The 15,426-nt window shown below is 53.1% G+C and overlaps 1 protein-coding gene across 1 annotated transcript in view; it reads right to left on the minus strand.

Annotated features, from left to right (window-relative positions):
* Positions 1-504: 504 nt before the first annotated feature.
* The window catches only part of SLC6A11 (solute carrier family 6 member 11), a gene marked incomplete at both ends in the record, with an annotated part of 99,397 nt that continues 84,475 nt past the window's right edge, over positions 505-15,426 (minus strand). Inside the window, 6 exons of the mRNA XM_080718118.1 lie at positions 505-657; positions 5,131-5,301; positions 6,475-6,575; positions 7,786-7,888; positions 11,306-11,443; positions 13,791-13,903. Of these exons, the coding sequence (XP_080574244.1) occupies positions 505-657; positions 5,131-5,301; positions 6,475-6,575; positions 7,786-7,888; positions 11,306-11,443; positions 13,791-13,903 (779 nt within the window). The remainder of the gene's footprint in view (positions 658-5,130; positions 5,302-6,474; positions 6,576-7,785; positions 7,889-11,305; positions 11,444-13,790; positions 13,904-15,426) is intronic.

A 15,426-nucleotide genomic window follows, 5' to 3' on the forward strand; every position in this document is an offset into this window, starting at 1 on the left:
TCTGCCAAGGAACCCTGCAGTTTGCAAACCTCCTGTTGCTTATAAAGGGAAGGTTCAAAAAAAAAAGAAAAAAAGTGTCCCCAGGGCAAATTGGAGGGTGGCTGCTGACAGCCAGGGCAAAGGCGGGGTGTGGTGAAGCAGTGAGTTAAGAGCTGACAGAGGAGGCCAGGTGTTGCTCCCACCTCACCTGCCCAGAACCCAAGTATAAAAGTTTTACAATATGATACACTAACCCCTAGAAAACACTGATTAAAACCACCCTAGGGCGTGAAGGATTTGCTAGTCACTGTACAGTATTATCTCCTTGCAGCGGATACTTCCATGATCACTGGGGGCCGGGGCGGGGGAGGGGGTGTAGCTTCGAAAGAGCTGGAAATTAACTTGTTAATACCTCCTGTGCGAAACAAGCAAGCCCCTACCGTTAGGAGAAGTACGCGTTTCGGGTTTTCATTTATACACACGGGGGAGGACGAGGAAGGAGAGTGCGGAGGTGGCGGCGGCGGCTCAGAAGTGCGTCTCCTTCTCTGTGATGGTGGCGATGGAGCCGTCGCCCTTGAGCTTGGCGTCACAGTCATTAACCGTCACCGTCCGTGGGCTGGCCCCGAGCTTGCCCCGCATCTTCAGATCAGCACTGGGGACCGTCAACTTCCGGAATCGCTAGATAGTGAGGAGGAAGACAGCCGTGAGCAAGGGGGGTGGGGGTGGGGACGGGGGCCAGGTGAGCTGCCGTGGCTCCCTGCTACACGGGTGCACACTGGCACTGTGAAATCCTCAGGCCAGGGGCCAGGCCCCGACTCTCCCTAACCACCCTGTGCTGGACCACGCATCGATCCCCTGAATCTGTTTCCTCCTCTGGACAGTGAGGACAACAGAAGCCCCCATTCCTGGCGTTAGTGCAGAAGGGCCTGGCCTCTGGTCAGGATGGAGAAGTGGTTTCAGTAGCTGCCGGCCCCTTGCCAGCTGTGCAAGGCAAGTCACCCTCTGTGAGCCGCGCTTCCCTGACCTGTGAAGTGGGGTGACAGTTCCTTCCAGGACTGGCTGCTGTGGGAGGTGAGGCAGCTCTAAGGCCACCGACACCGTGACCTCTGAATGCATGGGTGCCTATTGCCGGGCGCACAGGTGGCTCAGACTGGCAATCCCAGTACTTAGGAGACTGATACAGGACTAAGGCCAGCCTAGGCAACTTGGCAAGGCACTCAGCAGCTTAGCGAGACCCTGTTTCAAATAAAAGACAAAAAGGGGTGGGGGTATGGCTCGGAGGTCAAGCATCCCTGGGTTCAATCCCTAGGACCACAAGAAGGGGGGCAGCTGTCCCCCCAAAGGGTATCCTTGTGCTGCCACCTTTCAGGGCAGTGTGTAAGTGTGTAACAAACTCCTTGCACAGTGCTCAAAGGCAGAAACACGATCTCTATCCCCAATGTGTGCAGCTTTACAGAGCGGTGGGGGGCTGGCCATGAATGACCCGGTGTCGTTCCCTCTCCCAATGTGGGGCCCTTACATCAGCCCGGAGTTGGGAGCCCCTTTCTGAGTATAAACTCTTCTCCAAGAAGGGCTGCAAGACTTTGGGGTGGCCAGGCACTCCAGATCAAGCTCTGTCTTTTCTTTCAGACCCTGACACCAACCTAGAGTGCCCAGGTAGGGTTAGCGGGCAGACTCACCAGTGTTGATGGACAGGTGCTGCTGCGTGCCAGGCACTGCGGCTGGCTCTTGAGCTAGATTAGGGTTTAGAGCCCTGGTGTCTGGCTCCACCACCTCCCACAGGCAGGAAACTTAACCTCCCCGTGCCTCAGTTTCCTTGTCGGTAAAAGGCACCTGCTGCTGAGCATTACCACGCGGCTGGGGGTTGACCGGCCACCACTCTGATGTGTACTTCTGTTAGCCGGTCTTTCTTTGGGGCAGTTCTGCCGACCCTATTTCCCTTCTAGATGCTTCCTGTCGGTGGCAGAAGCTCTGTGGGAACTGAAGCTCAGGGAGGTGCGTGAGCTTGCGCAAGGTGTCCAGGTGAGGAGGGCCTGGGAGGCAGTTCTGATCACTTCCAAAATATGTGATCTCATTCGCTGGGTGTGGTGGCTCACACCTGTAATCCCAGGACTGGGGAGGCAGAGGCAGGAGGATCACAGGTTCGAGGCCAGAGTCAGCAACTTAGGGAGACTCTGTTTCAAAATCAAAAGGGCTAGGGGTTGTAGTTTGAGGAAAGAATGACCCTGCGTTCAATCCCCAGTACCCATCCCATTCCCAGTAAAGAATTTCTTCTCTTTGCTGTCTGGGTCAGGTTGACAGGGGTGTGGGCTTCGGTAGATGGAGGAAGTTTAGGGAAAGGGCCCCCACATACACCCACATCATGCCTGACATAATGTCTGGGAGTTTCAGTAGGAGACAGCAGACACTTCTGAACACCCACAGCCCACCTGGAAGTCTGGGTGGTGGGTGAGCTTTTAAAGCCCCAGGGCTGCTCCCCTTTGGACATGTTTGGTCCCAGACAGAGCCATACCCCCAGCCCTTTTTGTCTTTTATTTGAAACAGATCAATTACCCTTAACCAATGTCCCCACAGGCCCACTCTGGGGCAGGAGCAGCTTGGTAAAGGGCCCCTCTGTCCTGGCTAACTCCTTCTGGATGGACACATGGCTATTTCTGGAGCCCAGGACCCTCTGTGAACAGCTGGGCTGAGTGAAGCCAACTCTGAGCCGTTACTTGCATTTCAGTGTCTGCACATTTACCTCCTGCTCCTGTTTCCCTCTGGCCTTGGCCTAGAGACAAAGGCCAACACCTGCCATCCGTGCAATGTGGGCCTGTGACAGCGCGGCCAGGTCAGCCACAGCGGTGGGCGGAGGCACGAAGCTCAGGGGATAAGACTGGACTTGTGTGCCCTTGGCCAAGGCACGCGTGCCTTTGGCCGAGCTGCATCATGTCCCCGTGACTCAGTTTCCTCTTCTGTATGAGTATCACCTGGCAGGAATGCTATGAGGATTGAATGACTTGGGATTTGTGGACAGTGTAGGACACTGGAGTGCACAGCAAAACCCCCAATGTCTGCTTAGTAAGCAGAAACCAACGCCAACCATCTGACTAGCCAGGGAGAGTAGAGGACGTGTCCCCAGGAATCTGATGAGCTTGGTTAAAGTTCATTCAGCGAACAAGAGACCACACGCTGCATGACTGCATTAGAGGAAGTGCTCAGTACTCACGAATCCACAGAAATAGAAAGTGGGTTCCTGGTTGTCTGGGGTGGGAACAGGGCTAACTGAATGTGCATGGCTGATCTTTTATGAAAGTGATAAAATGTTCTATGTCAGACGTGGTGGCATATGCTTGTAATCCCAGCATTCAGGAGGCAGAGACTGGAGGATCCCGGTTTGCGGATAGCCTCAGCTACTTAGCGAGGCCCTTTGCAACTTAGTGAGACCCTGTTTCAAAAATAAAAAGACTAAAAAGTAGGGCTGGAGGTGTTGCTCGGAGGCACAATGTCCCTGGGTTACACCCCCAGTACCACCAAAAAAAAAAAAAAAAAAAGGAAAAAAAAAAAAGAGAAAATGATGTTCTACAACTGCTAGGCAAGGTGGCGCACACCTGCAATCCCAATACTTTGAAGGCTGAGATAAGAGGACAGCAGGTTTGAGGCCCTCAGCAACTCAGTGAGAATCATGTTTCCAAATAAAGAGATAAAATAGGGCTGGTAGAGCTCAAAGGTCGACTATCCCTGGGCTCAACCCCTAGTACCACAAAATAAATAAATAAATAAATAAATAAATAAATAAATAAATAAATGAATGAATAAGATGTTCTACAACTGACTTGTCATAACTGTTCTATGTGGAAAGTTGCTAAAATAGTATTAAATTGTATAGGTGAAATTAATAAACTTTATGATATATAAAACATACTTTGAGCTGGGTGTATTGGGACAGGCCTGTAATCCCAGTATTTGAGCGGCTGAGGCAGGAGAATCTTAGGTTCAAAGCCAGCCTTGGAAACTTAGTGAGGCCCTCGGCAACAAAGTGAGACCTTGATTCCAAATAAGAAATAAATTTGGGCTGAGGGTGTAGCTTGAGGGTAGAATGCCTCTGGGTTCAATCCCCAGTGCCACAAAAACAAAACAAAACAAAAACATAATTTGATTAAATTGTTTTTATTTATTTATTTATTCACTCATTTATTTATTTGTGGTACTAAGGATTGAGCCTTGGGACATTCTACCTCTGGATTATACCCTCAGCCCTATTTTATTTTTATTTTAAAGCAGTATCTTGCTAGGTTGATGATATTCTCACTACTTGTTGAGGCTGTCTTCAAACCTGCAATCCTCCTGTCTCAGCCTTCCAAGTACTGCGATTATAGGCATGCAACACCAAGCCCAGCGATAAAACTGTTTTTACACTGCTCTGCTAGCTGGCTATGACGGTGCATACTTGTAATCCCAGTACTTTACAGGGAGGCTGAGACAGGAGGATCACAGGTTCATGGCCAGCCTCAACAACTCAGTGAGGCCCTCTGCAACTTAGGGAGACCCTGTTTCAAAATAAAGAAATAAAATAGGTCTGAGGGTGTGGCCCGGAGGTAGAAGGTCTGTGGGTTCCATTCCCAGTACCACAAAAGCAAAAACAAAACCCACACCGGTCTGCTAACTTTTGGGTGTGTGATCTCAGGAGAGAGACTTCCCTTCTCTGAGCATTGCCTTCCTCACAGGTTAAATGTAGAAGACAAGGCCTATCGCCTGGGTTTTCCCCAAGCAGGACAAGATCCTGCAGCTTGAAGCCTGACACTGGACAGGTGTCCCCAAACACCCCAAAGAACGGGATTAACAGCAGAGTAAGTGCAACTGATGCTTGCTGAGCCCTGGTCCAGGTCGTGGGGGAAGTGCTTTCCCCTATGAATTCTCGAGTCCTTGGAACCTTGCTAAGCCCAGAACTGCCAGTGTCCCGTTTTACAGATAGGGAAACTGAGGCTGGGCGCACAGCCTGCCTCTCACAGTGACACGGGCGGCACAGTCGCCATGGTGAACGGCGGCCAGGCCTGGCTCGCTCCGGTGACGGGGGGGACATGTCTCGTCACACCGTGGTCCAGGCGAGTGTGTGGGGACGCGGAGGGGCCCACCCCCGGGCCTCCCTGTGCCCTGCCCGGGCCGTCTCACCTCGGGTAGCGTGCCCTCAGTCTTCCACACCTTGATGAAGATCCAGAGCGGAATGCAGAGCATCGAGGACAGGGCCATGAGCCAGCCGATGCCGTAGCCCCAGGCCGGGTAGGTGTACACGTTGTTGTACTTGAGCGGCTTGTACTTGACCAGGAAGAAGATGAAGATGCCCTGGTGAGACACCGCGGTCCACAGTGAGCCAAGCCAATGCAGCCTGGGTGGTTTCCAGGGCCCCGGGACCCTCCGCCGTCTCCCCAGTTAGAAACTTCTTTGGGGGTACTGGGGACTGAATCCCGGGGCATTCTACCTCAGGGCTACAACCCCAGCCCTTTTTATTTACTTACTTCGTTTTGAAGTTACATATATTTTGGCTTTATTTTTTGTGGTTGGGGTGTTGTAGTCATACATCTTCATGGGCTACGAGATGGTGGAGGCACACATGCACACGGCACCATTTAGCCCTTCCCCGGTTCTCGCCCCTCCCTCCTCCTCCTCCTCCTCGTGTGAGGTGCAGTGACTGACTCTGACGTGTGGATGCACATCACACACACAAGGAAATGCTCCTCTCCTCCCTCCAGTCCCTCAGTTAGCCCGCCCCATTTGCTCATCTATGGTCTCTTCTTCTTCATCCACAGTTTATTTTATTTTAGTGGTACTGGGAATGGAACGCAGGGACCGACTACTGTGCCACACACCCAGACCTATTTGTGCGCCACGCGCCTGGCATTATTTTTTTATTTTGAAACGGGATCTCCCTAAGTTGCTGAGGCTGGCCTCAAACTAATCCTCCCGTCTCAGTCTCCTAAGTCCTGGGATCACAGGAGTGCACCCCTGACCTGCCCAGATGGAGCTTTTGGGATCACAGGAGTGCACCCCTGACCTGCCCAGATGGAGCTTTTGGGATCACAGGTGTGCACCCCTGACCTGCCCAGATGGAGCTTTTGGGATCACAGGAGTGCACCCCTGACCTGCCCAGATGGAGCTCTTGGCTTCTCTTACTTCTTTCTTGGGGTAGTCTCAATGCTGCACTTCCTTCTGGAGCACATCATTCTTGGCCCCACTGAGGCAGATCCAGCACCCACTGTGTGCAGAGACTCTGGGCCCTGAGAGGCAGCAGATCGGCTCAGGGTCCCCCAGAAACTTGAAGGCGGAGCTGACATCTGAGCGAGGCCCCTGTGCCAATCCCTGAGCCCAGCCCTGTGACCCCAGATTTATGAGGTGTTTGGAAGTTCAGACCCACAGGGACACACCTCTTATCGCCACCACCTGTAGCCTCGGCTGGGCTGGGCTGGGGGCTGCTGTGAAGTGGAATACTGGGAGTGTGGTGTTCATGGGAGCCCTTACCGCACAGATCCCAGGGGTCACGACCTTCCAGCACCATTTGATGAGTGCCAATGGCCGGTAGCCAATCATGTCCTCGATGTTGTCATAGAACCGGTTGCTTCCTGTGCAGAATAAAAGACATGGGCCACAAGTATGAGGAGAGGCTGGGAGTGTTTGTTGACTCCAGCCTGGGATGGAGGAATTACAGCAGGGACCTCATTAAAAAAGCATTATTATTATTATTGTTATTATTATTATTATCTCTACTACTACTACTATTACTACTACTACTACTAGTCTGTGGTACTAGGGAATGAACCCAGGAGCACTCTATCTCTGATATATACCTTCAGCCCGTTTTATTTTGAAACAGCTAAGTTGCTGAGGGCCTCTCTAGGTTGCTAAGGCTGGTCTCAGTCCTGTGATTCCCCTTTCTCAGCCTTCAGAGTACTGAGATTACAGGCTTGTGCCAACATGCCTGGCCTCTCCTCTCCTCTTCCCCCACCTTCTCTTCTTTTGCCTTCCTCTTTGTCTTCTCTCTCTTCTTTTTATATTAAACTGAAATTTTTATTGGTACTTTATGATTATCTCCAATAGTGGGATTATAGGTTACATATTTGTACATGTACATACATAATTTGGTCAACTCAAACTTGTCTTTACTTCATTGGTAACCTGACTCAGGCATTCTGTTACAGTGATACAGGCTGACTAATAGTCAGTGAGGTTTTAAAATAAGCTGCAGTAACAGGGATGCTGTCCTGGTATCAGGAAGAATCCTGCCTTGGGCAGCCAGGCCCAGAAAACGGTGAGGAGATTCCAGAGAAGGGGTGGTGGTGCCTCTGGAAGGTCAGTTGCAGCAAGGGGCTGGGTTCTGAAGGCGAGGGCTTGGGCAGGCTGCGGATGAGCAGGGTGGCTCTAGCCCGGCTGTCCCTGAGCCTGGCAACCTCACCCCTGGTGGCGGACGGAACAGGAGGACCAGAGGCAGGTGTCCGCTGCTGACCATTTTGCCTACAATGTCTCCTGCTCAGAAACAAAGTGATGCCTGATTCATTTCACAGAGGGAGAAACTGAGGCTTGGGGCAGAAGGATTGGCCCCTCGTCACAGTGGCTGGGCCCAGAAACCCTCCTTGTACTGCGGGATGTCGAAGCAGGAAGGTATCCCAAGAGTAGAAAGGGATCAAGAAGTCACCAAAGAGGAGGAGGAGGAGGAGGAGGAGGAGGAGGAGGAGGAGGAGGAGGAGGAGGCGGCGGCGGCGGCGGCGGCGGAGGCCAATGCCGATGGAGGTAAGCCGTGGAGATCTGGGGTGCGGACGCCCGACTTGGACTCACCGTACACCCAGCCGATGCAGACGCACTCAAAGATGGCCACGAAGAGGAGGCACATCCCACTGGCGGCATAGGAGTCGAAGAGCTGGAAGATGTACATGCCCCCCTGCGGCAGCGGACAGACGCGGAGACAGACACACACACAGGGCAGAGGTCAGCCGGCGGGCCCCCGGCAGGGCCCTCTGCTCGTCCCGCACCTGGGAGCCCCAAGACCCCGTCCTCTGTGGGTTGCTGGGATGGTGGATGGTCTGTGCTGTCTCAGCCCTTCCTGTCCAAGCTTCCCAAGTGCCAGGGGCTACGCCACAAATCAGCTGAGGTTGGGCGGCCTCAGCACCTCTCCCCGATGGCTGCAGCGGCCTCCTGACCAGCCTCCCTGCCTCCAGCATCACTGCCGCCAATCCTGCATTTCAGCTTTCCCAGGAACCTGCCTACCATGTCACTGTGTGGTTTGAAGTCACCCTTGGGCTCCTTTCAACCTGAGAGCCAGGGCAACTGCTCCTGCCTCCTCCTGGCCTCATCCGCCCTGTGCCCCAGCCACCTCCTGCAGACACTGAGGGACCGCCTCGCCACTCACTTAGGAGTTCCTTCAGAGCTCAGAGCAACTGCCTCAAGCCTTCTCTGACAATCTCTCTGGTGGATGTTTTTGGGGAATGTAGTGGTGAAACCAGAGCTGCGGATTTTCTAGAAGACACCAGAAATTCGGGTTTCCTGGGGGGGAGGTTCTTTTTAATTTTTGGTGACTTCAAGTATTAAAATGCCACAGTGAGAGCCAGGTGTGGTGGTGCATTCTTGCAATCCTAGTACTTGGGAGGCTGAGGCAGGGAGGCTGGTCAGCCTCAGCAACTTCGTAAGGCCCTATTTCCAAATAAATAAAATAGGGCTTGGGGGGGCATTCACAGGTAGAATGCTCCTAGGTTCAATCCCCAATACCAAAAACCCCCACAAAAATCTCCCCCCAAACCCCAAACAAAACAAAACAAGAACAACCCCTACCTTCCAAAATGAAAACAAAATAAAAGCCCAAAAATCAAACAAAAACCAAACCAAAACAAAACAAAAAGTCCACAGCAAGAGCAAAACCAAACTGATCTTGGGCCACATGTGACCCAAAGCCTCTGTTCTGTGACAGCAGTGGATGCTGGGGTTTGGGAGAATCAGGAGCAGATCTAGGGCCTCACTTGTGTCTAACAGTTGGGTGTGGCTTTCTTTTTTCTTCTTTTTGGTGGTACTGGGGTTCCTGGAAGCCCTTCTACCTCCAGGCTACACTCCCAGACCTATTTCTACATTTTTATTTGGAAACAGGGTCTCCTAAGTCAGCGTGCGGCTGGCTTCGAACCTGCGCGATCCTCCTGTCTCTGCCTCCCAAGCGCGGGGATTACAAGCGTGCGCCACCACGCCCGGCTGGTTGTGGCTTTCTGAATTTAAACTTAACACACCCTTTCCTAACCCCCCTGATTTGTACAAGAAACAGTACAAATCAGCCTGGTGCAGTCAAACATCATTAGGATGGCGTTGTGCTTTGAGAAACATATCATTAAGAAATTGCATTGGTTTGTGAATATCTTATAAACTGAGATAGCTACGTCAGCAGGCAAAACAGTCTTAGGAGATTTCTGCCATATATGTGACCCATAGCAATGTCCTTTGCCAAAGCATGTACTTGAATGCTGGTTAAGGGTCTTTGTTGTGTGTGTGTGTGTGTGTGTGTGTGTGTGTGTGTGTTACTGGGGATTGAACACAAGTGCATTCTACCTCTGAGCTTCAGCCCCAGCCCGTTTTATTTTTTATTTTGGAACTGAGTCTCGCTAAGTTGCTGAGGATGGTCCCAAACTTGTAATCTTGTCTCAGCCTCCCTCGTACTGGGATTCAGGACTGCACCACCATGCCTGGCTCTGCTTCTTGTATCTGAACCCCCTTGCCAGTCCTTTTCATGCACTACTGTTCTTCCAGCGGCTAGAAGGGCAAACAGGCATGGGTAGTGTAAATCCCGCCTGCAGGTCATCAGCCAGCTAGCTGAGGGTCTATGGCTCAAACTCCGGCGGCCTGACCACAGAGCCAAGGGTCAACAACCCACCACACTGCCTCAGAAAACAGAAAGAAATTGGTGGTCTACGTTCTCCCAGGTGCTGAGCTCTAAATCTGTACAAACGAGGAAGATCCAGTCATTGATTGCGGTGCAGGCTGAGGCAGACACAGCCCTTTGGCGATTTGAACTCTCCCGGCGGGTGCAACTGCTTGCAGACCTGTCCCCAGGGGAGAGGCGGAGTCTCTCTTTCGGCTGCAGCCCTCTCTTTCAGGGCTGCGCCCTGATGGCCCCTGGGGATCTGTGGATGGGGCAACGAGGCAGGCAGTCCTGCAAGCCAGCGATGCCTCTGCTGGGATCCACTCTTGCAACTTTTCCCGGGAAGCCTCTTTTGAATGTGGGGCTCACCCCCCAATCTGTGTGCAACAAAAGCCTCTACTCTGTGTAATTAATGGCGCTTAATGAGGCTGCACTGACTGCAGGCCTGTCCCCTGTGGGGTGGAGGAGGAGGTGAGTGGGACAGGGACTCGGCCCACTCCTCTGCTCAAATGCTGCTGAGCACCCTCATTAAAGTGACAGTGACCAGGAGCGGTGGCAACGCCGGCCACCCACCAGGCTGGACCAGGGCGGCTCCGATCTTCACGGAGGTGATGTCTGAAGACGGAGCCCTTGAAGGTTCAGGGTTCACTGCGGGGAAGGGAGGTGGGTGGGAGCCGGGAGGGGCGGATCTGCAGGTTCAACAGGGCGGCAGCTGCCAGATCTCTTTCTAGGCTGACCTCAGTTTCACATCAGCTGCCTTGATTGATTCAGAGCTCCCACCTTTCCACGTCTCTTAAAAAGCCTCTTCTTGTATCTCAGCAACGGTTTTCTTAAGAAATTAATGATCTTGGTGTGTGTGGGAGGAAGATGTCCAGTGTCACCTTCCCTAGATACTCCAGAAGGTATTCAGCCGGAGGGGCCAGGAACACGACTTACTTCTGGTGACGGACTTCTTGGGGAGGGCATGGAGAACCCTTCCTGCAGGCCCAGGACAGTAAGTGGGGTACACATCATCACAGGTGCCTACTCCCGGGGATGCCCCAGAAAAGCTGCTTTGAATTGTGACAGGCAACCGTTTTGGGGGGGGCAGTAGAAGACATTGCCCTCTTCCCCTGGAAGCTACTCGTGGAGGCCCAGGCGGTCACATACCCATGATAACCAGAAAACCCCAATGTTGTCTTTACAAGTTTTATTCTCCTCTGGTAGCAAGAGCCGCCGCTGTGCGCCAAGCCCTCCCTGGCCCACACGAGGCTCGGTGGCAAAAGGAGAGCGTTCATTCCATTCTCACGATGCCTATCAGAAGGAGCAGGAAAACCATTCTACTCTCGTGATGGTCCACAGGAAGAACAGGAAGCAGTGCCGAGACCCTACTGACCTGCCTGTTCTCCAGCCACTCAGGTTCAGAGGCGGGACAGGAGGTCAGGCCACCCACCCACGCCGTGCATGCGCCAGCCCACTCACCTCCGTCAACATCACGAGGCCTAGGAAATAGGAGATGATAGACAGGGCCAGGATGAGCAACTCCCGCCGGTAGCCCCGCCGGAAGACCTTGGGGTACATGTCCACCACGGCGGTCACCAGGCTTTCCACACACACGAACTGGATGTGGAGAAGCAATGGCGTGAGAAAAAGCCCATTCCTGTGGCCCTGGCTCTGGGTGACATCAGAAGGCCCAGCCCTGGGCTTCCTGCCCACTGGCCTCAGTCTTCATTCCCACAGGGATGGAGGGCCCAGGAATCGCATCAATCCTAGCACTAGCAGAAGTGGTATGCCCATTCAGTAGACAGGGATGAAATGCTCGGAGAGGGGAGGTAACCTGCCCCAGGTAGCTCAGCATGCACTATATTGACACCTGCCTATGTGCCTGCCCCTGTTCAGCAGCTAGCAATTTGAACGAGACCCAGGCCCTGCCCTGAGGCAAGGCAGGGGTCTCACTCACTGTCCCGGGAGCCCGGGAGTCTGCGGCTGGCAGGCTCCAGTCAGTGTCTGTGACCTTCAGGCCTGGGATAGTTCCCTACTGTCTGCTTCTGGTAACCAAGCACCCCTCTGCTAGGTGGGGGCAGTCAAGCTAAGACCGCACCCAGTTCTGCTGCTTCTTCTGGGAGAGTCCCTGGGGTCCTGTGGGCAGGTACTGATGGCTGCGTTTGAGCCACTAATCACCTGAGCACAGCCAGGCTTAACTCCTACCCACCCGTCAACACCCAGCCTAACTATTCCAGCATGGTGACAGCACTGGGAACAGATCTGCAGAAGGCTTCCTGGCCGCTCCTCCTCGCTCCATTCCTCATCTTGCGGGTCCTTGGCTATATTTGTCACCTGATAAGAAAATGGCACCTGGAGGGCAGGGGGCCGTGTCATTTTCATCTATTTCCAGGATCTGGCGCAGGGGCCCTGGCGCACAGAGATGCACAGAGAATGCTTGGCAAATGATTGTACTAATAATAGTACTGATAATAGCAAACTCAGGGTGCTTTCCACATGCCAGGCCCTGTGCTGAGCAATTACCGTGTATTAATTGATTGAATCGCCGGGTGGTACACACTATTATTATCCCCGTTTCTTAATGAGGACATGGAGGCAGAGGGGTGAAATACTGTGCTCCAGGCTACACGGGCCCTGAGAGACAGCCTTGCCCCTAGGCTGGGCTTTGGCCACTGGGCTGCACTCCTTAAGAGGCGGGTGGGTGTGGGGGAGTAACGGGTCTGCTTGCTGGTCACTCTGTTGGTGGATTTCCTCTCCTGGAGCCACTTCGTGGCCTTAATTCCTTTATAACTCACTTCTTCCGTCTCTGAAAAGTTACTTTTATCTGGGCTGTGTAGAGAAGGGGAAGGAAGCACAGAGAAGAGACAGGACTGTCCTAAGGTCGCAGCAGCGGGCAGGGGTCTGCGTTCTGGGATCACATGATCACATCCCGCCCTGTCTACCTCCACAGGGGGTCATATGGCTTCCTTTCTGCAGGGCCCAAGGGGAGGAGGAGTCAAGGCAGCCGTTCTCCCAGGATGGAGAGGGTGGGGTGTAGGAGCGAGCGGCTAAGAGGCAGAGGGACCTGCATGCGCTTTCCAGATCATTGCTCAGCCTCTCCGAGCCTTGGTTTCTTCTGTACAGTGTGCACAAGGAATGGGGTCCTGGCCCCTATGACCATCCTGACGACCACCTAAGAAGGCTACCCAGCTCCGCCTCCCCCGCCATCCAGCTGTCCTGGCCTGTCACGCATCAGCTGCTGAGCCCGGATCCCTCCCAGGCCTCAGCCGCAATAAGGAACAGGAGATTATCAGCAGAAGCACCGGGCGCTTCAGCAGGGCGGCTTAGCAGCTTCGAGCGAGCAGCTCAGCTCAGCTCAGCTCAATTCAGCTCAGGGGTGAAACTGGACGTGGCTGGGTTGAAGGCTTAGTGGGGCACCACGGAAGAAAAGATGAGCATGCTGGGAAAAAGATGAGCATGCTGGGAAACTGCTGGCTCTCACTGCGCGTCTGCACCAGGGGAGCAGGGGCCGCCTGGAGGCCTTCGGGGAGCCTGGGCACCCCTGACACGGATGGAGGGAGGAAGAGGAGGTGCTTTCCCATGCCCCCAGGCCTCGGTGATGTGGGCCAGACAGGGACATGTGGGACCCTGGGTGACCTGAGCCATAGCCCCCGCCCCCAGGAGTGACTCTGCTTTGCCAGATGGTGCTGTGGGGCAGGAACAGTATAATAGAAGGGAAGTATTCAGGGCATTTAAAACGACATGGGGATTAGGAATCCCTAGGAAGGAGAGCAGTGGGAAGTGTTGAGAGGCCCGGGCAGCGTGTGTGCACGCAGGGACCGCAGAGGGCAGCGGGAGGAGGGGTGGGGTGCTGGGTGGCTCTCCAGGGTCAGGAGGCAGAGGCTTCGCCCAGGAGCCGATCCTCAAGTACAGTAGTGCTTGGCTTCCCGGCCCCAACTTGGCCCCGATCTCCTGGACCCCTTACCTGGCTGTCCAGGCCCAGGAAGATGAGCATCATAAAGAATAAGGTGGCCCACAGCGGGGAGAGGGGCATCATGGTGACAGCCTTGGGGTAGGCGATGAAGGCTAGGCCGGGGCCTGGGAGGAAGAGAGAGGAGAGTGCTGCGTGGGGTCCAGCCCTCACTCTGTTGGCATGATTGTCGTTATTGTTACTATATTATTATTATTATTATTAGTAGTAGTAGTAGTAGTAGTATTTGGTACTGGGGATGGAACCCAGGGGCGCTCTACCTCTGAGGTACACCCCCAGTCCCATTTTTCATTCTTTATTTTGAAACAGGGTCTCACTGAGTTGTGAAGGGCCTCACTAAGTGGCTGAGGCTGGCTGCAAACCTGCAATCCTTCTGTCTCAGCCCCCCGAGTACTGGGAATACAAGCGTGAGCCACCACGCCTGACTTGTCCCTTTCTTTTTTTCTACTGGCGATGGAACCAGGAACACCCTATCTCTGAGCTACACATCATTCCTTTATATTTTTATTTTTGATTTGAAACAAGGTCTTCGTACATTGCTGAGGGCTTCACTAAATTGCTGAGGCTGGTCTCAAACCTGTGATCCTCCTGTCTTAGTCTTCCAAGCACTGAAATTATAGGCATTAACCCCTGTACCTGACTCAATGGTTACTTTTATATTTAAACCTTTAAAAATATCATTAGACCCTTGTTTGCTTATTTATTTATTTACAGTACTGGGTACAGAACCCAGGGGGCATTCTATCTCCAAAATACACCCCTAGCCCCAGTTTTTTGTTCTTTATTTTGAAACAGGGTCTCACTAAGTTGCAGAGGCTCCAAGCAGCTGAGGCTGGCTGCAAACCTGTGATCCTCCTGTCTCAGCCTCCCAAGTGCTGGGATTACAAGTGTACATCACTACACCCAGCTCCCAAATCTTCAATCCATCCTTCCTTCCTTCCTTCCTTCCTTCCTTCCTTCCTTCCTTCCTTTCCTTTCCTTTCCTTTCCTTTCTTTTCCTTTCCTTTCCTTCTTTATTACTTTCTCTCTCTCTTTTTTGTGGTATTGGAGATAAAACCCAGGAGCCTTTGAGTTACACCTCCAGACCTATTTTATCTTTTATTTGAAAACAGGGTCTCACTAAATTGCCGAGAGTGTCACTGAGCCTCTGGGGCTGGCTGAGACAGGAGGATTGAGCCTGCGACCTTCCTGTCCCAGGCTCCCGAGTACTGGATTACAAACGTGTACCACCAGAGGGTCTCACTAAGTTTCAGGGCCTCAGTTGCTGAGGCTGGCTGCACACCTGTGATCCTCCTGTCTCAGCCTCCCAAGAGCTGGGATTACAAGTGTGGCCCCCATCGGTGGCTTGTTTGCTCATTTAAGCCTTCATTATTTATTACACAGTTTGCCTGTACAGAAAAATGCACTTGGGCAGGAGATGGAGAGGGGAACGGAGGCAGGGAGGCTGGCTAAAGCTTTCCCGTAGCTATCCAGGCCAGTGGGGAGACGTGGAGGAACTGGGGAGAATTGCGTGAAGTAGGGTGACATTAAAGACACAGTACTGGCAGACATGGGATGCTCTGGGTACAGGAGGGAGTAAGGTAACAAGGCTTCCCTCCTGGGACCCTGGGTCATGGGTGACTGGTAGGGC

This window comes from Muscardinus avellanarius (assembly GCF_963383645.1).
Source record: "Muscardinus avellanarius genome assembly, chromosome: 22".
Lineage (NCBI taxonomy): Eukaryota > Metazoa > Chordata > Mammalia > Rodentia > Gliridae > Muscardinus > Muscardinus avellanarius.